Source organism: Danio aesculapii, chromosome 22 (assembly GCF_903798145.1).
Source record: "Danio aesculapii chromosome 22, fDanAes4.1, whole genome shotgun sequence".
Lineage (NCBI taxonomy): Eukaryota > Metazoa > Chordata > Actinopteri > Cypriniformes > Danionidae > Danio > Danio aesculapii.
The window spans coordinates 2,101,306-2,125,722 of NC_079456.1; the positions used below are offsets into that span (position 1 = coordinate 2,101,306).

The 24,417-nt window shown below is 38.2% G+C and overlaps 2 protein-coding genes across 3 annotated transcripts in view; both read left to right on the forward strand.

The window, feature by feature from the left end:
* LOC130215613 (gastrula zinc finger protein XlCGF17.1-like) overlaps positions 1-20,259 on the forward strand; it is a 39,708-nt gene extending 19,449 nt beyond the window's left edge. Inside the window, exons 3-4 of the mRNA XM_056447460.1 lie at positions 3,850-4,218; positions 19,116-20,259. Of these exons, the coding sequence (XP_056303435.1) occupies positions 3,850-4,218; positions 19,116-19,837 (1,091 nt within the window). The 3' untranslated portion in view covers positions 19,838-20,259. The remainder of the gene's footprint in view (positions 1-3,849; positions 4,219-19,115) is intronic.
* Positions 12,203-18,242, forward strand: LOC130215579 (piggyBac transposable element-derived protein 3). 2 transcript variants are annotated; one of them, XM_056447422.1, is made up of 5 exons: positions 12,203-12,709; positions 14,379-14,600; positions 14,693-14,854; positions 15,024-15,439; positions 15,534-15,657. In XM_056447422.1, the coding sequence occupies exons 1-5, from the start codon at positions 12,652-12,654 to the stop codon at positions 15,564-15,566; spliced, it is 891 nt and encodes a 296-aa protein (XP_056303397.1). In that variant the 5' UTR covers positions 12,203-12,651; the 3' UTR covers positions 15,567-15,657. The 2 variants fall into 2 exon arrangements, with proteins under 2 accessions (XP_056303397.1, XP_056303396.1); XM_056447421.1 differs by having other exon boundaries at positions 15,024-18,242.
* Positions 20,260-24,417: the final 4,158 nt, after the last annotated feature.

A 24,417-nucleotide genomic window follows, 5' to 3' on the forward strand; every position in this document is an offset into this window, starting at 1 on the left:
TTTTAATTATTTATTTTTTTATTTAAACAACAGCAAATATACAATTTTAACATGGCATCCAAAAAATACAAATGTAACTAATAACATAAAATAAACTAAAATATAAATTACCTAAAATAAATAACACAACTTCAACATAGAAACCTTTACAATGATATTATGATTTAACCTTCCCAACTGACAGCAAGTTTACTATTCAATTAACTTCAGCTCCTTTGCAACTATAATTGCATCTTGACATTTTTTGCTATTAATATACTAGAGCGAGTCTTTATACAAATCAATATCTATAATAGAAATCTTTAAACAAGGTTTAGAGTTATTCATTCTGCATTTATGAATATGAAATTTACCAAAGAATATCAAAAGATTCATTATAAATTCCACAGACAAATAGTTTGAGTTAAAGTAATATACAACATCTTTGGGAGTCAAATTCCATCTAAAACCTGATTTTGTTTTTGACGGTCATCAGTTACGTCCGCCTTGCCGTGATGACGTCAGCACTGACGCGTTCACTCAGCGTCGAGTCTTCAGAGCTGAGGTGAGTCGTTGACGCTTTTTCTCGTGTTTACACAACAATAAAACACACTTTACAGTTTATTAAAGCGACAATCTGCGACTAGTTTCTGCATTGAGTTCACCTCTATCTGTGTGTCTGCTGACCAAAACAATACAGCAGGCAGAGAGGAGCTCTGAGAGGACAATATGAGTGCAGTGTTTGGGTTTTTCTGTATTGTTGTGAATGAGGTTTTCCACATCAGTTTTAGTTATATCGCGAAGTTTGATATGTGGATGTAAATAAAGGGAATCTACTGCAGGATTCATATGAACTTTGATTATTAAAGTTTTTTTTGTGATTTTTCCCACCCTGCTGAAAAACAGCTTAAACCAGACAAAGCTTGTTGGCTGGTTTCAGTTGGTTGACCAGTCTGGTTTTAGATAAGAGGTTTTATATTCACACATTCGTTCAGTGACATACTCCCAATTTTGTTTACCATGAATATTCAGTTTGAAATCACATGTAGGAATGACTTCAAATCAACATTAGCACTTTTTAATTGACTGTAAACAGTGTTTTACTTCAATAGTCATTGGCTGCTAATATGATTTCACTGTTTAGAATTAGCAAACAATACTGTAATTATATTATCAAGGAGAAAGTCTGAATGTGTGAATATAACACCAACTTTACCTCAATTGGTTTTAGAGGGGTTTTGGCTATTTCCAGTCTGGTCTTAATTGGTAAGGCTGGGGGATAATCAGTTAAAACCAGCTTGATCAGCCTTGTTTAATCTTGACATAGCTGAATTTGGCAGGGCTCCCAGCATGGCTAAGCTGGTTTTAGCTGGTCATTTTCCAGCCTGACCAGCTAAGACCAGGCTGGAAATGGCTGGAAACCAGCCTGGAAATGGCCAAAACCCCTCTCAAACCAGGCTGGTCAACCAGCTAAAACCAGCCAACCAGCCTAGGCTGGTTTAAGCTGGTTTTTTCAGTAGGGCAGTCTATTAAAAAGTGCATCATCTCCCAGCCTGACCAGCTAAGACCAGGATGGGAATGGCCATAACCCCTCTAAAACCAGGTTGGTCAACCAGCCTAGGTTGTTTTAAGATGTTTAAGATAGACCACTAACAGTCAAATCACTTAATTACTTGGCAAACTAGTCATTGATATGGATATAGATGCATTTAAAAAATATACAATAGCATTTATCCTGAAAATACTCAACAATCTGATCTGCTGCTGATCCAGAATGAGTGTTTATAATCTGAGGCTCATCAATTTTATCAGAGCTGCTGAAATCCACTTAATAAGTCAATAGTCCCCTTTTCTCATTTAATATACTGTCTTCAGATCATAATGTGTTTATTTCCTCAATCAGTGTAAATGAATCAGATTTCTCTTGTTTCTTCTCCTGAAGCTCTGCCGCCATCAGTGAAAGACAAAGACAGAGTTTATTGAAGGACAGTGAGAAGATGAGTGATCCAGAATCCTGCAGAATTAAACAGGAAGAGACTGAAGAACTCATAGGTTTGTGTTTATTCATTACTCTTCAATAATGAGGCTGAACAACAGTCAGCTTGTTCATCTTTAAGCACTTCATCAGTTTTAGTTCTTATTTACACCCTGTTCTTTAATCTTAACAATTTTTGACATTGTTTCTGCTGTTTAGTTTTTCACTTTTTACACTAATGTAACATTACAGAGTAAGGTGGGAACTGGCAGATGTACAACAACTTTATTCATAAAGTACACACAAAACAAAAGTTTCCATCTGAAGTTCCTCCATGGGCATTTATTAAACACTCGGTCCAACTTGGGCTTGTTGCACTTGGCCTTGCCTACACAAACTGACCAAACACAGAGCTTGCTCTATGCGTCAGCGCAACCTGTAGTTACAGTTTTTTGAGGAGTGCACATTGGCGTCAGCCACGACAAGGTGTCTGATACCACCTGAAGGCATATCTGCCAACATTGGGATGTGAAAATAAGGGATATGCCCACCATAATAAGGGATTCCCCAGGCCCCCCATTTAAAAAAATCCCCAAATTACTAAATATGTTCTTGTGGAGCTGTTTCATCGTAAATAAACCGTTAAATGGTCAGTAATGTGTTTTATTATTATTATTATTTACAAAATATAAAATAATTAGTACACGTTAACAGCAAATACATTAGATTAGATTCAACTTTATTGTCATTACACATGTACAAGTACAAGGCAACGAAATGCAGTTTCGGTCTAACCAGCAGTGCAATAGCAGCAAGTGCAGGATACAGGTATAAGTTATAAAGTGCAGTTATAGAAAAACTATGGTGATATTTACAGATGGATGTACTATCAACATTATATACAGGTTGAATTAGCTATGAACAGATTTACAATAAATGAATATATGTACAGGATACTATTAATAATCAGAAGTGTGCAGAAGTGTGTCAAGTCAAGTCAACTTTATTGTCAATCAAACCATGCAACAGTACATTACACAGCAGACTGAAATTGCGTTTCTCCCATACTCCAATGTGCAATTTAAAAACAAAACATGACACACACTAGACATAAACTAAACATTTAACTAATATAGTACAAGATAAATTGAATAAATAGACAATAATAAACTATGAACAATTACCATATATCCTATTGTTCCTGAATATGACCAAGTTGAGGTATTTATTGTAGTGCAATTGGGTGCAGTATGGCAAAAGTGCAAAGTAGCAGCATAGAGGTACGTGAATTTTGTAAACATGTTACACGTGCAAGGGATATTAACATAAAAACAAGTCCCCCTCACTTTTAGATACAGACCATTTAGAAACAGGTGATTAATAATTATATGAACATATGATCTCATACAGCCGTCCCCCGCACTTTTAAAATGTCCGCTACGCCCCTGCGTACAGTTCAAATAAGTGAATCAGTGCAATGAATATGTGCAAATTTATTAGCAAACAGTTCAGCTTATTAAAATGAATAGCTATAATGACATAGAATCAAGTTATTACATTTCATTAGCTGTTTCTTCACTGTATAACTTACTCATTCTGATTAAAAAGCAGCAAATTCATCTCTTATTTATTGGAATTTCTTATTTACTGGACCAGACGATACACGGTCGGTTGACAGAAGTGTAAATGCAGATGTATAATTCAGCCTTTGGAGCGTGTGTGTGTTTATTACAGATGTGTAAGTGGTCAAATGTTTCTGCATCTCAGCTTTTATACCACAAGTTTAATGTAAACGCAGATTATGAACTTGTGTGTAATTCGCCTAAACTTTTCCTAAACTAGCTTTGAGCACTGTCTGCTGTTACACACTTTCGTGTAACTTACTTAACTTTCAGATGTGATGGTGAAGGTGAAAAGTGAAGCACTGAGTGAAGATGAGGAGAAACATCATGTCAAAACTGAAGACGACACTCAGGCAAACACCGAACACAGTTTTATAAGGACCAGCACAGCTGTAAATGGTTTCACCTGCACTCAGTGTGGAAAGGGTTTCAGCCACAAATGCAGTCTCGGCATTCACATGAAGAGCCACACTGGAGAGAGACCTTACAAGTGTTCGCACTGCGACAGCAGATTCAGTAAGTTAGGAGACCTGAAAACGCACGAGACGATTCATCCAAACGACAAACTGTTTCTCTGCATTGCTTGTGGGAAGAGTTTCAGGGATATATTTACTCTACAAACACACACGAAGAAATTTCACGGTAAGTTGATCATCTACAAATCCAGCCCTTCCAGGTCATATAAATTAGGATATAAACACATTTATTTTGTTAAAGTGTTGATTGAGAGATTAAAGTAAACAAATGTAACTTCAGGATAATGATTATATCATATATGGTATATGTGGCCAGTCTTTTGCTGTGACATTTAAGTTTTTATAATGCTCTTATGTGTCCTTTAGTGAAAAATAAGTGCGTTCAGTGTGATATGAGTAAACAATGTCAGTCATCATGATTTTGGAGTGGCTTATTGCTAATGTAGGACACTTTCAAAATATCACTAAAGACATATGTAGAAATTTGTAATGGAAACATGCCTATTGATTAATTGTTTGAAAGTGAAAGTGAAAGCATCCCTACTTGACATTTTTTCTCTTAAAATGTGCCTTTTCTTTTGTTTACTTGATTTTCAGAGCTAAATGAAGACATGAAGACCTACTTAAGCGTTCATTCAAAGATGAAGCCGTTTTTATGCTCTTTGTGCGGAAAGAGTTTCAATCGTCCACACAGTTTGAGGCAACATCAGAGGATCCACACTGGAGAGAAACCGTACAAGTGTTCACACTGCGACAAAACATTCAGCCAGTCAGAATATCTGAGAAGACATCAGATGGTTCACACTGGAAAGAAACCGTACAAGTGTTCACACTGCGAAAAAGCATTCACTCATGCCGGAAATGTGAAAACGCATGAGAAGATTCACACTGTAGTGAAACCATACACATGCACTCAGTGTGGGAAGAGTTTCACACGATCGTCAGACCTTAATCGACACATGATGATCCACACTGGAGAGAGACCACACAAATCTGATTAATGCAACAAACGAGAAGCCTTATTCATGCTCTGAGTGTGGAAAGAGTTTTACATCGCAGTTAACTTTAGGAAGACATCAGAAGATCCACACTGGTGTCAGAGAGTATATGTGAAGACTAGAGAATTGAAACGAAACCTCATATGTACTGAGTGTGGGAAAATTATTACATCTTAAAAAAACACACGAAGATCCACACTGGAGTGTAGGGCGTTCACACCAGATACGGCTTACGCGACTAGCTAACGATGTTCATGCGTAAATAGGCGCATTAACATTTTGAGTTTACTTCATTCACTTCTGAAATTCAATTCACATTAGATGCAGATTCACATCATGACCGGGGCATCTGTCTGGTAGGTCACTCCAGTTTTGTTGCTAATGGCTAACATGGATTTTACTGAGAGTGTAGCTGTGCTTTATGTGCTTTAGGAAGGCTGAAAAACGTTGTAGATTAATTTGACGCCGTGTCTAAGTCCATTAGATCCTTTCAGAGGCACACCCAGCTCTGCACTCAAGCTGCATCTAGATGCTGGAAGCTGTCATCGGAACTTCAGACTGAGCCGAGCCCAGTATGATGAGCTGTTTTCCCGTGTCAGCGGGAGTATTTTCCCTCAAGACACCAACAACAGGCTCTGCGTCATAAACACGCCCATACTAGAGCAAGCTCCTGATTGGTTAACGTAGCATGAACGTCCACTAAAGTTCAGATTTTCCAACTCGAGCACCTCATTCGATCGATCAGTTTGCATCATCCGTGTGAATCGTGCAGCAGGATATCTGATTGGCATTGACGCTTCATCCGCATCTGGTGTGAACGCACCATTACAAGTGTTCACTCTGCGAAAGGGGATTCAATCAATTACAAAGCCTGAATAAACATGAGAGGACTCACGTTGGACACTTTAACACGATTATCATGGCTTTTTAAACACATAGATACTAGGCCTTCAGTGCAGAAGAACCATCTTAGAGGCCAATCACACCGAACGCGCATTTACGTTCCAAAAACGCGAGGTCCACCTCACTGCCTTTTTTGTTGATAAGAAAAAAAGGAGCGCGGTAAACTTTTTTGTGTCGCTAAGCAACAACTGGATCATCTGGGTATTGTTCGAGAGTGTTGCTGTTGATTAATATAATTTTAATAATTTATAATTTTGTGATATTCAAGATTTGTGAAGTCATACAGCTCTGGATAACCCAAAACAGCAACCACAGGGTCTCTCCTCCATCTTCAAAAGTTTCTGTTGTTGTCTTGACAACATAAACACTGCAGCCACCTCAACGGAACCCCCACCTCTGCTTTCCTTTAATTGGAGAATGAAACGGACGCGAGTGACGTAACGCGATTTTTCCGCTCAGAGTTGATTTTTCTTTTAAACTGAGAGCGCACGATGCACAAGGGCAAAAACGTGAGGCGAAGCAGGCAGTTATAACGTGAGGCGCACAGGGTGCATAAGCTGCACGCAAAACGCTCGCAACCATTAGTAAACCAGGTGCCTCTCAACGCATAAAGCGCGTTCGGTATGATCGGCCCCTTAGGAAAGCTTTATTCATGTTTCCCTTCAGGAAGTATATAAGGCTTTTGAAAATGTGGAAAGTCCGTCTTTGTTTTGGTCTCTATAACCAGCCCACTGCCAGTTTATCCAACTATATTTCAACGCCTTGGTGGAAAACACACCGTGTTTCATTTCAGTCATGAAGGCAGCTTCAATGTACCTGTATTTGCGATAGAGGTAACGTTGGTTTTATATTCGCACATTCGGACTTTCCCCTTAATAATATAATTTCATAAAAGTATTACTTGCAAACTCTAAATAGCGAAATCATATTAGCAGCAAATGACTATCAAAGAACAACATTGTTTACAGTCAAGTAAACCGTGTTAATGTTGTTTTCAAGTCATGCATGCTAATTCAGTTCATATATTCAAAGTAACATGGAAAACAATATACAGACTTATAAATGAAAGAATGTGCGAATATAAAACCAACTTTACCTCTATGTATTTGCGTGGAATCATCGGAGGAGGGGCTGAGTCAAAAAGTGATTTGATTTTAGAGTGCAATACCGAGTTTAACCACTGGGTATCCAGTATTACATACTGCACATTTAAACGGTTTTACACAGTTTTTTTTTTCCAATTAATTGGTTAAAGTACGTTTCAAAATCAGTTTAAATTAAATACTAAAAAATCCACTTGTTTCACTTTTACTTTTCAAGCTATTCAGGAGTCAAGCGCACCCACTGACAGGTAAAGATGTTTACTGTCGTCTTTGCACTGAGAGATTGAGATGCACTGGCCAATGTTTGTTTGCATACATGACCGACCAATGGTGGTGTGGCAAACATTATCATGAGTGTCCTCCAAATTTATCCACCAATTATTCATTTAATATAGCTAATGTCATTCAGCAACTCCATGCCCTGACCGTTTGATGATGACAGTTACTCAGTCACCTCATGTTGTCATCAATATTAGAAAAACTGCTGACGCATCAAGTATAAAAAGCCTCTACACCTAATGGTTGTGCGTGTAATCAGCTGTAGAGCCATGTAAACATGTAAATCAGACTTAAAGAAAGGTATAAAGTAAAACGCGTACAATTAATGAAGACTCTAGAAAGCAAAATCCCCAAAAGATGGTGAATGGTCACCCTGTTTTAGTGTTTTATCATTGTAGGCCTTTATCATTTTGTGTCTTGATGAAATCAAAAATTGTCTCTAGCAGATTCATCACCGTAATTGTTATATTTTTTGTCAACATGTACAGATTGTACCTCTTTTGGTGTATGTTTAAAAGGTTGTTTAGTGATGGTAGCTACTTGTTTTTTTACATGAATTATGTTTGCTTTTTTATATTGTGTGTAATTCGTTCAATTAAGTGTCATTTTAACAACTTTATAAGAGCCTAATAAACAGTATTTCACCTCACACACGATTAATAAGATGGCACTATCTGTGCATTAGCGATTGTTTTGGCTTGTCAGCAGTATTTTAATTTGGCGCGTTTTGCTTCCGCCTCACCGCGATGACGTCAGCAATGACGCGTTCATTCAGCGTCGAGTCTTCAGAGCTGAGGTGAGTCGTTGACGCTTTTTCTCGTGTTTACACAACAATAAAACACACTTTACAGTTTATTAAAGCGACAATCTGCGACTAGTTTCTGCATTGAGTTCACCTCTATCTGTGTGTCTGCTGACCAAAACAATACAGCAGGCAGAGAGGAGCTCTGAGAGGAAAACACGAGCTCAGTGTTTGGGTTTTAGTTTGTTTACATTACTGTTTGAGTCTTTCCATGTTTGTTATATCGCAAAGTATGATCTGTGAAGGGACATAATGGGAATCAACTCCAGCAGATGTATAAACTTTGATGCTGAAAATGCTACATTAATCATTTACGATGAACTTATTTTTTTGTGATTTATTTGTGTACGTTCCGCATAGATGTGCTAATGCTAACATTCCAAGTGATTAATTGGTATAAATACTTAGTATTTATACAAAATGTTGCTATATATTTGCTGTTTAATGAGTGTTTATAGTCTGAGGCTCATCAATGTTATCAGAGCTGCTGAAATCCTCTTTATTTCATGTCAGCTGTTTTTACTGCACCATACTAATACTTTTATTTTAATGTTATAGGAGCAAATAACATGTCGTATTGTATCACTTAAAAAATATAACATCATAATGTAATCAATCAGTGTAAATGAATCAGATTTCTCTGTTTATTCTCCTGAAGCTCTGCCGCCATCAGTGAAAGACAAAGACAGAGTTTATTGAAGGACAGTGAGAAGATGAGTGATCCAGAACCCTGCAGAATTAAACAGGAAGAAACTGAAGAACTAATAGGTTTGTGTTTATTCATTACTCTTCAATAATGAGGCTGAAGAACAGTGAGGTTTTAGCTCTTTAAGCGCTTCATCAGTTTTATTTTTTTACTATTGCCTGTAATTTTATATGGTGTTACGCGGTGTTTCACTGTTATTAAACTACACAAAAAATGTATTAACACTATGAAATTCATAATTATGTGAGTAGCATGTCGCTCGTATATCTGCTCAGAGATGAATCCTTTGATAGACACGACTGTGAAACGCTCCAGTGTCCGTGAGAGAGTTTTGTGGGACAAATTAATTTCTGTATCTGACCACAAGATGCACACGCTTCTGAACAATTAATTATTTAAAGCAACATTTGTATACATACCAGAAACCAACCTAGTTTCATTACTAATAGACCACTCGCTGAATGTTAAATAAATAAAACAGGGTCTGACCAAGAGTTTAAAATCTAATCTGAGGAATTTACCAACCAACTAAACGTAAACAAATTGGCTTCCCTTCAGCGCTCCAATTCTCACTCGCTCATTTAATTCACTCTATCAAGTGGAGTATATTAATGTAGGGAATACTGAATAAGGATATAGAGGTGATTTCAGATACAGTCATTGAGTAAGTTTACATAGACACCAGTACTCGGATTTTAATACAATTAAGACAATACTCTGATTAAGAGTCTACCATGTAAAACGCTATTTTTTTATTTATTTAATCTGATTAAGGTCATAAACTAAACAGAAATGGGATTGAGACATGTGGTCGCATCATTAAAGTGCAGTATAGACATGTAAACACCTTAATCAAGCTATTACAGTTGTATAGGATTTGTGCTGCATTTTGCGACAGGATATTTCATACAGTCACGCCGGTTTGACACTATTCTTTGAACCTACCGAGTCAGTGAAGGACCGCAGACACACACATCGTGAAATGCAGAGGTTTTTTTTCCCATATAGCGTGTGGTATCAAGCTCCATTAAAATTACACTCTTCCAGCAGTTCATACTCGCATGCAATGTCTCGTTTTTCACAGGGGGCATGCATGAAATGTTCCTGAATGAAAGTGAAAGTGCCAAACTGCAGTTAAAGTTGACAAATTAAAAATGAAACACCCGAAATTATATGAAACGCTGGAGGAAATGCGGATAGTGCGGTGATGCGATGACAATAATCGAATTATGTGCTGTAACATGTAAAACGAGATCATGAATGTAACATTCAAAAAGCAACTCATGTAAACGCCTTAGTCTTATTATTGTATTCAGATTAAAAAAATAATTAGATCACTGATGTCCATGTAAACGTAGTCAGTGTTAACGCTTAGTGAAGCGATGATCATTGTAGCCAATCACAGACCTATCTGTTGAGCTTCTAAACACAACAGCCAATCAGCTCTTTAAAGGGCCACGAAACCCCCCTGTTTCAGCAGGGTGTTTTCACACCTCTAGTTTGGAAAAAAAGTCAGGAAAGTGGGTGTGTCTAGCTGTGTTTAGGTGAGAATGTCGAGGGAGGGAAAGTTTGCATAAAAATATGAGTTTCTGTTTGGGTACGCACTGATTTTGAGGCAAAACAACACACAGACGCAGGGGAGAAAGACAGTGACTGTGTTCACAAGGCCATCAGTAATCAAATTATTTGTCGAATTATTAATTTGTGGACTTTAACTGCTCTTTACCTTTCACTCAGGAACATTTCATGCATGCCCCCCGTGACAAACGAGATATTGCATACGAGGAACTGCTGGAAGAGTGTAGTTTTAATGAAATGTTTGATACGGCACGGCAAATGAGAGAAAAAAAACCTCAGCATTTCTCTGTAACTTAGATGCTTTGGCTAGGTAGCATCAGAAAGCCGTGTGTGTATAGACTATTCTGTCACAAAATGAGGTGAATATTCTACACGGCGACAATAGATTGATTGCGGTGTTTACATGTTTACACTCGGAGAGCAGCATTTACAGCGGATCTTTCAGCCCAGAATATTGTAGTGTTATTAACGTACTGTAAACTTATTAACTTAGAAATCATTTTGACTAAGGTATGTCTTTGAACCCTGAAAGAGTACTGCCGATGATACTAACTGCCCTCTGAATAAACAAACACACAAACAAACAAACAACAGTGATCATACACATACCAAATCTGTAGAGACGGGAGCTGCGTCTTTTTTAAAAGGAGACGAGCAGCAAATCTGGATTTCACCATTTCCAGATGTGATAAGCTCTCTGGTAAAACATGTTCCGTACAAACGTAGTTCTTCCGTGTATTGCGAGCTCTATAGTCCACACGTGAGTCCAGCTGCGCTCTCATAGCGGGAAATGAAAACAAAACCTTCGTTGCAGCACATTTATAAACACAACTCTGAGAACCTGCGTCTCCAAACAATTCTTCTTCTTCCACTCGTTTTGGCAACACAACATGGCGTCTCTCTGTCGTCTGAACACTGTAACACGTAAAACACGTCTTTGAAGCTATCATGCATATTAATGAAGTTGCCCCTCATTCACAATAGAGCGAGCTGATTGGTTTGAACCAACTCTTTCTCATGAATTAACGCTGCATACTCAGAGACATCACGATGCACTCGCACGTACAGACATCCACTCTCCACACTGGAATACATGCAAGGATCTAATCAGCCTGAAAAACGAATTTGCTCGAAATAACGAAAAAACAACCAATTTTCACTTGTTAGTGTAATATATGTGTCCTAATAGTGTTTATAGCAGTGTGGGACACATATATGACTCTCAACAGCTTAAAAAATGTGTTTTGGGGTTTCGTGAGCCTGCACAACAGTGGTAAATGTTAGCTGGTGGGTTTAATAATGTCAATATTATTTAATTTAATAGTGCCTACAGCTGTAGTGATAAATAAATGCACAGTGATTCTGAGATTGAACGAATTGATTGAAAATGTAACGTATTTGCTTAATTTTCAGATGTGATAGTGAAGGAGGAGAGTGAAGCACTGAGTGAAGATGAGGAGAAACATCATGTCAGCAGTGGAGAAGAAACTCACACAAACACAGAACACAACGATTTCTCCTGCACTGAATGTGGAAAGAGTTTTGGGTGCAAATACAGTCTCGGCATTCACATGAAGAGCCACACTGGAGAGAAACCTTACAAGTGTTCACACTGCGACAGCAGATTCAGTGAGTTGGAAGACCTGAAATCGCACGAGCACATTCACTCTAAGGAGAAACTGTTTCTCTGCATCGCCTGCGGGAAGAGTTTCAGGGATATATTTACTCTACAAACACACACACAAAATTTCATGGTAAGTTGATCTTGTAAAGATCCAACCCTTCCCAGTTTTACTAATTTGAATAATTGTAAAGTTTATATCGTATTTAAAGGGGTTGTATGATGTTTTCATTTGTGTTTGTATGAGATCCATGAAGTCTAAAACACTAAAGTCTCCATCCCAAAGAGATATTCCTGCTGTTGATATTGAAATGCTTTCACTTGTTAATGTTTCGTCACTGCTCGAGCTGAGATGGTGTGTGTTTTTTCACATCGTAGAGTTTAATGCATCTCCCATACATAAGGTCAAGAGACCAACTCGATAAAAGAAGCATAAACTGCACAGGTTTAACCTCCAAGTGCTTAGTGGCCACATACGTGGACGGCACATTTTAGCTCTTATGTCTACAATTGTATTCTCTGCTGAATTGGTGGTGTTATGGACACCTATGGGGGTACTTACGCTACCATCTAGTGGTGTCAGAAGTTTATAACACACTACGGTCAAAAATGTCGGCGAACACAAAGGAAGATTCAAGTGGTAGCGCCATACACAAACGTCAACCAGGTAAGAAGTTCTGTCATATTTCATAGCTTGTTCTGATTTAGATATTTATAAAAGCCTTGTATATTTGTTATGACATGCAAATTTGATAAAAGAAGTTTAAAACTAGTATCTTTGTAGGTCTCTAAACATGAAGTACACACATGTGTACTTATTAGTGGTGGGCCGTTATTGGCGTTAACGCAAGACTCTTATCACTCAATCAAAAAATATAGCCATTAATCTATTCTCAAAGTTGGGTTGGGAGCTGGGTCTATTCTATGCAAGCTACGATGACTTTCACCTTGATATTTTAGTGTGGATTTATACCTGGACAAATTGCACAGTAGGTGGCGAGAACTAGTCTTTGAACCTGTGTGTATTCCTACTGTGAAATTACCTCATCAAACGTGATGTTCTAACATGGATGCAGTTCACTAGAGTGAATCTGATTAATGTTAGCTCCACATCTAACTATCAGGCACCTGTAGAGTTTATGCGTACTAGTAAAACATATGGAAATAAAATAGATCCCTTTTGGATCTTTACTTCGAAGACACGACTGACTACGCTTACATGAACATCTGTAATCTAGTTATTTGCCTTAATAGACAATAATATAATGAAGGCGTTTATGTGAAGTGCTTTCATGTAAGAGTTTTCTGTGATTTTGGGTGACTTTAACTGCAGTTCGGCAGATTCACTCATGAACATTTCATTCATGCCCCTGTGACAAACAGGGGTATTGGACGCAAATAAGGAGTAAGGACCGATAAGTGTTAGGGAATTTAATAACGTATGCCAAATGAAAAGAAAAAACATCCGCATTTCACGATATGTGTGTGTGCGGTCCTTTACTGACAGCCGCGTGTGTGGATCTTGTCGGAAAATATGGTGAAAAGTCCTATATGATGTGATAATAGTTTCATTGCGGTGTTTACTTCAATAATGCCACTAATACCTGCATACTCCACATGTCTTAATTAGATTTCTGTTTGGTTCAGCTATGACTTCAGTTGGATTAATGTGATCAAATAGCGTTGTTTCGAGCTTATGTAGGCCTACAGTTCAAAGTTCATGTTTAACTGAATAAACAGTTAATAAACACAAGTACTTCTTATTGAACATCATTTATTTTCATCACCAATTGTCATAGTAGAACAGTTTCTCAAGCAGTTGTGAAACAGGAGAGCCCCTGGTATAATGGACCACCTGGCTTGAGAAACATGTTCTCAAAGACTTACTTTTAGTGATTATTTGGGTAGCACACATATTCTGAATGCCTTCGGCAGATCTCAAATGAGCCATTTTAATCTAGATTAATCTAGAGACTCATAGAGTGAGAGTAATCTAGATTTTAAAAAATGTATCTATACCCACCCATAGTGCTTTAGGAATGATACTCCTCAAAACAGCTAATATGCTAGTAAACATGCACGCGTAAAATGGGAAAAAAGCTAGCTCTGATGCAGCTAAAAAGCTGTACATGGTCCCAATAAAATAAATAACAATTTAATCACTAAATACATCCTTCAATTAGTTGGGTTGAAAATGTTAGTAAAAATGTAATATGCTAGTAAAAATGTGCACATGTAAATTAGTTTGCATATTATCCCATTGGAATAAATAATGCAAACCTACATACATAAATGATCAAATCAAATACAAATTAATTTTATGTTTTTATTTCCAGAGCGCTTTTCTTTGCAAAGAGCATTGGAGCTATTTGAGTTGATTGATGGAGACGTCTCTGATCTGGATGTCTCTGACAACGATGATCCCATTCTGGATGGCAATTACCAACCATCACCACAAGAGGAAAGCAGCAGTGAGGACAGTAGTGATGATGAGGACCACATTCCTCAGCCCACTGACCACAGCAGAGGATGCAAACATGCGGATTATGCAGATAACGGTTAGCCAAGACCAAGCAAATGTTTGTTTATTTAATGCAGTCAGGGCCTCAGAATTGCAAGCAAAATGCTTATTTACAAAACTTGTTGACAGGTTCATGGACAGGGCAAGAGACAGGCACAAGTTCAGGTTCATCCCGCACTCTTAAACGTCGCCGTCAAAGTGAAGAGATTGAGGCTGACAGCTCAGAAGATGACTTGGAAGAGTCAACACCAAGACAAACAAAAAAAAAGAAAAAGGGAGACTCTGAACAAGGTACTTGTTATTATTTTGGCCTTCACACCTTAGGTAAATCTTCAAATTTCATATAGACTTCCAGACAGATTCAAGTATTTTATGCACCAATACTCCTCAATTGCTTACATGGGTAAAAATGTAACTTCCTACAATAAAAACTATTTTTATTCTGATTCTGGTTGTGCAGGACGTGGACTTCGCTGGAAGGCTACTCCATTGACGCCAAACCTGGCAGAGTATCAGCATCAGGACGAAACTGATCTAGACAGACATGGTTGGACACCACTAGACTATTTTGAACAGTACATAGATAGAGATTTGATGATGACGATTGCAGAATGCTCTAATATTATGTCACTGTCTAAGAGTGGAGAGCCACTTAACATGACGACAGATGAGATTTACCACTTTTTTGGTGCCTGTATTTTGATGTCTTGCATCCGATACCCAACCATTAGGATGTACTGGTCCAAAGCCTTGAAAATCACTGCCATCACTGATAAATTCACTCGTGATAGATTCTTCAAACTGAGGGGAGCAATAAAAGTGGTTATTGATCATGATGTGCCAGAAGACCTGAGAATGTCAGACAAATTCTGGAAGGTGAGGCCTTTTCTGGATCGAATTCTGCAAGGCTGCTTGTCTCTTAACCGACCTGATTGCGCATGTATTGATAAGCAGATGATTCCTTTCACAGGAGCCTGTCCGTACAGACAATATCTGCCAATGAAGCCAAACCCAATTGGCGTAAAGAACTTTGTTTGCTCTACATCAGATGGTATTGTGCTTGACTTTGAGCTTTATCAAGGCACAGGTTCACTGATTGGGAAGGTCGAAGAGCCAGAGGGCCTGGGTTTAGGATGCTTAGTCATCGATCGTCTGTGCCAAACTCTGCATCGTGGCACAAAGGTGTATTGTGACCGGTTCTTCACCACCATCAAAGGTGCGCAACGAATGATGGAGAAAGACCTGTACATGACTGGTACAATAATGAACAACCGACTCGCTGGAGCGAAGTATAAGTTACCCAGTGACAACGCCATGAAAAATGGCTCATCGGGTACCTCATCAGAAGTTTCCACTGAAGATGGAAAGTTGTGTGTAGTGAAGTGGTACGACAACAAACCAGTATTGCTGATGTCTGTTGTTCATGGTACACAGCCAGAAGACACCTGCCAGCGCTGGGACAAGAAAATGAAACAATATGTCACTGTCTGGCGACCAAGCATTGTCCGTGAGTACAACAACAAGATGGCTGGAGTTGATTTGATGGATAGAATGATAAGTTACTATCGCATGAGCACCCGTACTAAGAAGTGGACAATGCGGATAGTAATGCACTTCACAGATCTGGCTTTAGCCAACAGCTGGCTACTCTACCAAAAAGACCATGCAATATGTGCTGGACCAAAAACAAGACTCGTCCAGTTCCTTCAGTTTCGCATGGAAGTGGCTACGATCCTCTTGGCCCAGCATCACGGCGCAGATGCAGACCTTTCGACACAGTCAGAGGAAGAAGATTCAAACCAGGGAGTGAAACGTCATGTGACAGAGTTGCCCCATGTCTCGGTCCGCAGGAGGGCTAATGCCCACCTCCCAGAGATGATCGGCCTGAAAAATGCAATGCGCTGCAGACAACTAGGCTGCACTGGAAGAACCCGAGTGCGTTGTATGACCTGCAAAGTGTTTTTGTGCTTGCAAGCAGAGCGCAACTGTTACTCAGCCTTTCACACATAAGTGATGGCACGGATTCTCAAGTTGTGTATATGTTCCTACAAGTTCATGTTCTCCGACTACGTGAAGGTCAATCAATCTGGTGACCTCTGGGGCTCTGTAAGCAGGCGTGGTCCTTCAGTGCTCAGTTATCGCAGTCTTTGATGGCCCGTTTCCACTTATTGGTACGGTACGGTACAGTTCGGTACGCTTTTATGGCTGTTTCCACTGTCGAAAGACTTACCGAACCATACCGTACCACTTTTTCGACACCTCTTGCAAAGGGTACCAACTGGCCCAAAGGTTACCGTTAGGCGGAGCCAGACGCGCAGGTAAACACTATTGGTTTACAGAGATACAACACACGCAGAAGCAGGAGAATGAAAACAAAGCACCAATTTTAAAAACACAGCCGAGACATTACACCGCAAAACTATATACATATAATAACAAGCCATGGTCGACCTAAGCTCAAACAAACTTTGTCGTTGTCTTGATGAACAGTCACAAAGCCAAGAAGAACAAACTCTGCCATGTCCTGTTGGTGTTTTACAAGGCTGTTTAAAGCACGAGCGGTTTCACGTTCTCCAGAGAGCTCGCTGCGCATTTATATTTGAAATAACAAACGTTTTGAGCTCATATTAATAACGTGCGGGTGATCATCGAAGCGCTCTAATATCCGATCCTGTCATAAGTGACTCTCTGTCAAGAGTGAAGTGCGAAAAAACAAAGGAGCAAATGATGCTTCTGCAACCTAAAACATGAACAAACTGCCATGTTTAACTATTATCATCACCATATGAACTTTTATGGGCTATTATGAACTCGGAATGACTGAATTACTCTCTAACAGAGGCTACATGTACTGCTGAAGATTACAGACACAGATGAGAGGTCTGCTCTGACTGTGGGCTATATTTTGTGTTGTTTATGAACCCAAATAAGGCCTAAATGTCTGCTGTGTGTAGTTTTTCTGTAATTGATATCATATCGGAGACTTTAAGGGTGTATGTGTTCATATATGTTGCATTTATTTATTTATTTATAACTGCAGACATTACAGTAGGCTATTTTGCATATTTCGTCATTGATCTGCAGTTATTATCAAATTATGTTCATAGAAAGGTTAGTTATAAACATTTATACAGAACTATTTATGTGTGTAAAGCATCTGTTTTGTGAGAAGTGCTTCTCGTATGATATGTGAATGACCCTTACGGCTTTACTGTGACATTTTCTTGAGTAAAAATGACAATGACTGAAACTTTCTGTCGTACACCACGCCCACCAAAGGGACCCTTTTGGCAGTGGAAACGCAAGCTTGATAGAGGTGTACCGTACTGCACATCTTAGTGGAAACGGGCAATGACATGTTCCTTTTTTATATTACCAATGCAAAATGTCACATGAGCTGTTTTTTCTTTTTTTCACTATGATGTTCAAAACACATTAGTAGCCCAATGCAAGAGTGGCATACAGACATACAGTGTCATCCTGCAACTGTTTTGCAGCATATGAAATGTCCCTAACACTATTTTTAACTGTCCAAAATGGGCAGAAAAATGTTGTTTTTGCTCTCTGATAGTCAAATCATGTTCAAAAAATATGTGTGTATTTGTTATCAATGCATTAAAAACAGTCAGGAAAAAACTGCTGTGTTCAAGGCAGAAATAAAGAGTTTTTCATTCTGTTACACGAAGATGACTTTATTGTGTTTTATGGAAATTCGGACCACGAATCCACATATATGGACATTTTTTTTCTAAAAGTACATCATATTAAACGATGATTACTTAGGTTTTATTCTAATTAGGTTCCAATGCGCTTATTTCTCGTGGCCGCCATTTTAAAGAACCAAAGTGAGGCTGAGGTGGGAAGACACCCGGAACTATGTAAACATTGCAGTAACATGCTGTGGACTACAAACCTCCAGCTGTTGCTGCGATTTCAAAATGCAGAACTGGTGTAAACATCACTTTAATATAATTTAGGACGTTTAATTTAAACAATTAAAAGCATATTAGGAAATCAAACAACATCACAATCTCTTTAAGAGTGTCCTCCTAGGCTTCAGTTCATGGCATCAGGTAAACACCGTTGGGACGCTTCCCTGCTTTAGTCGATGTAGCCTGGTGAGTGATAAAACACCGCAGTCCTCTGTAGCAAACCCTCATGTTTCAAAAACATTTTGAAGTTTTAAAAATGTCCATTTCCCGCTAACATTCAAGCACTGCTGAGCGCGTTCTTAAACAGCTGTTAGCCGCAGTATTCACCAGTGCTCAACAGAAATGACTGTGATTGGCCGTGTCACAGTCATTTCTGTTGAGCAAGTGAACACAATGGCAAATCAGCATTGTTCACGAACGCCATCAACCGTTCCTTAAATTTTAACGGGAAATCGATTTTTTATTATTTCAGTACCGAAATTCAGTATCGTGACAGTCTAAAGTAGTGAAAGAATCAATTCATTAACTTGAGTTAAATGTTTGAAAGTGAAAGTGAAAGCATCCCTACTTGAAATTGTTTCTATTAAAATGTAATTTGGTTTTGTTTACTTGATTTTCAGAGCTGAATGAAGACATGAAGACCTACTTAAGCGTTCATTCAAAGATGAAGCCGTTTTCCTGCTCTTTGTGCGGAAAGAGTTTCAATCGTTCACACTGTTTAAGGCAACACCTGAGGACTCACACTGGAGAGAAACCGTACAAGTGTTCACACTGCGACAAAACATTCAGTCAGTCAGATTATCTGAGAAGACATCAGATGATTCACATGGAAGAGAAACCTTACAAGTGTTCACACTGCGAGAGAACATTCAGTAATACAAGAAATCTGAAAACGCATGAGAAGATTCACACTGGAGAGAAAGCGTTTACATGTACTCAGTGTGGGACGAGTTTCACAAAATTAGCAAAACTTAAACAACACATAATCATCCACACCGGAGAGAAACCACACAAATGTGATCAGTGCAGCAAAACATTTTGGAGGCCTTCAGAGCTGAAGATCCATCTTAGACTTCATACAAAGGAGAGGCCTTATTCATGCTCTGAGTGTGGAAAGAGTTTTACATCGCAGTCAACTTTAGGAAGACACCAGAAGATTCACACTGGTGTGAGAGAACATGTGTGCTTGGAGTGTGAGAAGACTTTTATTACAGCTGGAGACTTGAAAAAGCACAAGAGGATTCACAGCAGAGAGAAACAATGCATATGTACTGAGTGTGGGAAGAGCTTCACGAAATTATCAAGTCTCAACAAACACACGAAGACCCACACTGGAGTGTAGCCTTACAAGTGATCACACTGCGACATGGGATTTTGTCAATTTCAAAGCCTGAATAAACATGAGAAGATTCACTCTGGACACTTCAACACAGTTATCATACCATTTTAAGCAAGAAGAACCATTTTAGGAGTAGCTTTATTCATGTTTTCCTTCAGTCAGTCACCATGAGCTTGATTTTAAATCAACAGTTCTTGAACTTGCTTAGAAGACCAATCACTTTGAAATGTATTAAAAGGGTCCATAGCTACGTTTCCATCCACCTATTTTTATGCGCATTTTGGAGATGCGCATAAAAAATTGGTTGATGGAAACGGCAAGATGCTCATTATTTTGAAAACGCGCATAAAAAACATGCGCGTAACTGAGTAGGATAAACTTTATATTCGATAAGAAAATATGCCAACATATTCCATATTCCAGTATGCGCATTATAAAAGGTCATGTGATTTTGTTGTAAGAGATCACGTGATGATTAAAACGTGTGTAAATGGACAAACCAGCAGGCTGAGCACACTGTAACCCATCTGAAATGTTGTTTTGGTCTTTCTAAAACGCCTTTACGATTTCAGTATTAGTGTTATTATATTATTAATAGTAAATGGAAACGCTGCTTTATTCGCACATCTTTTATGCGATAATCCAGTTTTGCGCATAAAATTAATTCGCAGTTTTGGATGGAAACATAGCTATTGATCATCGCTTCACTGAGCATTTACACTGGAATGAACACTGGAGTGTTTCAAAGCCGTGTCTATCAGAGGATCTGTCTCTGATAAGATCAACACAATCTCACGGCAATTGGTAACTTTTTGATTTAGTGGCTAATTCGTATGAATTCGTACGATCTAATTCATACGATTTAGTACGATTTGCTCATCCCCCAATGACGGTTGGGTTTAGGGGTGGGGTTAGGTGCCACGCCTCCTTTTTAAAATCGTACAATTTCGTACGAATGAACTCGTACGAATTCGTACCAATTAGCCACTAAACTGACAAAACGTAAAATACTTACGTTTTCTCGTGAGATCCGGCTGGATCAGATATATGAGCGATTCACTATTCAGAGTGTTTTATTAGCGATTTTGTTGTATTGGTCATTCTAAAACGCCTGAACCATCTCAGTATTAGTGTTATTATATAATTAAGACCTCCAGAATCAAGAGCGTCTGTGCTTCTTCGTCTTCAAGCACCACCGCGCGTTCACTGCGTGTCAGGATTGCCTTCTGAGGCGCAAGTCATTTATTAAATAAAGAAAAGATTCACGCAGCTTCTTCTACCACAGTAAATTCCATTTTTACTGTTGATATTTGTCGCCAGGTAATCGGGAAGTGTCGATTTTGTTCGCTTTGACTCATTAGATGGAAACGCTGCTTTATTTGCATGTCTTATATGCGATAATCCAGTTTGGCTCATTGAGTTAATTTGCTGTTTTGGATGGAAACATAGCTTGTCAAATTAAATGTATCTTGGTACAGTCACTCCATCAATCAGAGGAAGTATAACAGGCACTCCTTTACGATAGCATTTGCTTCACTTCAGAATCATTCATATCTATTCTTCCCTTACGTTAAGTTGGTCATTCGTCACACACTGAAGGTTTATGTTGCTGCCATCTCTGCTCAACATAACGCGGTGTATCATCCTGTTCCAACAAAGATTAATGCGGCAAGACATTTTTGAGTGCTGCAAAACTGAAGAAACAACTTAGAGTTCATACAAAAGAGAAGCCTTAAGGCTCGTGCAGCACACCGGGATGATGTATTCGAGATGTTTTTCAGCATTCATACTCGAGGGAAGGGTTGGGTCAAAAGGTGTTTTGATTTTAGAGTGCAATACCTAGTTCAACCACTGGATGTCAATCTAACATACTGCACCTTTAATCTTTATTGACACTATTACTTTTCAATTGGTCAAAGATTATTAAAAGTCAGTTTAAATTAAGTAGAAAAATAGTCAGTTGTTTCACTTTTACTTTTTATGCTATTCAGAAGCCTTGCGCACCCACTGACAGGTAAAGATGCTTAATGTAGTCTTTGTACTAAGGGATTGAGATGCACTGGCTAAAGTCTGTGTGCCTACATGATTGACCAATGGTGGCGTGGAACAGTGGTGTAGTCCTTGCTATACTCACGTATACTCAGTATGCCTACTTTTTTCCATGAGCTGTTTGAGTATTACGACTTCTAAGGATCATACCCTCGGTATACTCACTTGTTTTGGTGATTAAAGGTCCCTAATTTATGTGTATTCGCGTCTCCTTTAACGGTATACCAAATGTTTTTTAACTCACATCTTAATTTGTTGCAGTTGGTCCATTTTTGTTTATCTTGTGCCATTCCCCGCCCCCTGACGACCGCAGCAACTGTGAGAACATTTCGTGAGTTTTTCGAAGATCACAACAAATCATCTGAATGATGTCTCATTGAAACATTCAAGTAAAATTATTAAACAGTATGGACGTCGCTTTAGCCCTCCTATATTTCCATTCAGCCCCCCTAAAACTTTTGCGAGTACCTCATGAACTGTACACTACTAAATGATCGCCTCAGTCCCCTTTAAATTTGATAAAAAATGGCGGCAGAATTCCGCTCTGTTTTCAATTTGCTTTTCATTTAGTCAGCAAACCACAGCTGTGCAGACCATGAGCACAAGGTGTGTGTTTATCGCTAGATTGTTAGAATATCTGCATATTTGGAGTTTTTTACTATGGAAACACTTGTTTCCTCGGCGCTCCCCTCAGCACAGATGTTTTCTCCAAAATGTAACTCTTAACAGGTAACTGATGTTTAGCGTATATATATATATATATATATATATATATATATATATATATATATATATATATATATATATATATATATATATATATATATATATATATATATATATATATATATATATATATAAAAAGAAACATTGACATTCGTCATTTCTTTGCCTACTTTTAAAATTTGGATTGAGTGGGTAATAGTACACCACCTTTTTTTAGAACTACACCACTGGCGTGGAAAACATTTCATTAGTGTCCTCCAAATTTATCCACCACCTATTCATTTAAAATATAAAAAATTACTTAATTCAGCTACTCCATGTGCTGACCTGTTTTTCATCATTGTTTGATGATGACAGTTATTCAGAGTCTTCTCTTGTTGTTACAAATATTAGTAAAACTGTGAGCGCATCAAGTATAAAAGCCTCATGTGTGTGCAGTCAGCTGTGGAGTCATGTAAAAGTATAAATCAGACTTTAAGAAAGGTATAAAGTAAAACGCATACAACTAATGAAGACTCATTCATTCATTCATTTTCTTTTCACCTTAGTCCCATTATTAATCCGGGGTTGCCACAGCGGAATGAACCGCCAACTCATCCAGCATTTGTTTTACGCAGCGGATGCCCTTCCGGCCGTAACCCATCACTAGGAAAACTAATAAAGACTATTGAAAACAAATCCCCAAAAGAGAATGTATAGTCACCCTATTTAAGATGTTTTAGTATTGTAGGCCTTTATCATTTTGCTTCGTGAAATTATGCAAAACATAAAATTGTCTTATGCAGATTGATCACCTGTAATTGTTATCTTTATATTATTTACTGATTGTACCTGTTTTAGTGTAGGTATAAAAGGGTTGTTTATTGGTCGTAGTAAGAAAAAAAGCTTTTTTATATCAAAATGAAGTGTAATTTTAACATTTGAAGTGCCTAATAAACAGTGTTTCACACCGCACATGATTGATAAGATCTTTTCTCTACATTAGCGATTGTTTTGGCTTGTCAACATATTTCAATTTGCCGTTTTTAACGTTTCTCCGTTGCTCCCGCCTCGTCGTGATGACGTCTGCACTGACGCGTTCACTCAGCGTCGAGTCTTCAGAGCTGAGGTGAGTCGTTGACGCTTTTTCTCGTGTTTACACAACAATAAAACACACTTTACAGTTTATTAAAGCGACAATCTGCGACTAGTTTCTGCATTGAGTTCACCTCTATCTGTATGTCTGCTGACCAAAACAATACAGCAGGCAGAGAGCAGCTCTGAGAGGACAATATGAGTGAATGTGTTTGTGTTTTAGTCTGTTAACATTAGTTTGAGTCTTTCCATATTTGTTATATCGCAAAGTATGATCTGTGATGGGAATTAATAGGAATCAACTGCAGGATATTATGAATGCTGACGCTGAAAATGTTAAATTAATAGTTTATTAATGATTAGTGATTTCTTAGTTTGTGTAAATATCACATATGTGTAATGCTAATAATCTAATCATTTAATTAATTGGTATAAATACCTTTCAGTAAAACTAGATATTGATATATATGCATTTATGTATTGTTTTTTTAAATAGTATTTATCCTTTAAAACCTCAATGATCTACTGCTGATCCTGAATGGCTGTTTAATGAGTGTTTATATTCGGAGGCTCATCAATATTATCAGAGCTGCTGAAATCCTCTTTACTTTATATCAATAGTTTAGTTCAGTTTTTACTAATAAAACCTAAAAGATATAACATCGTAGTGTGTTTTTTTTTTCCTCATTCAGTGTAAATGAATCAGATTTCTCTGTTTCTTCTCTTGAAGCTCT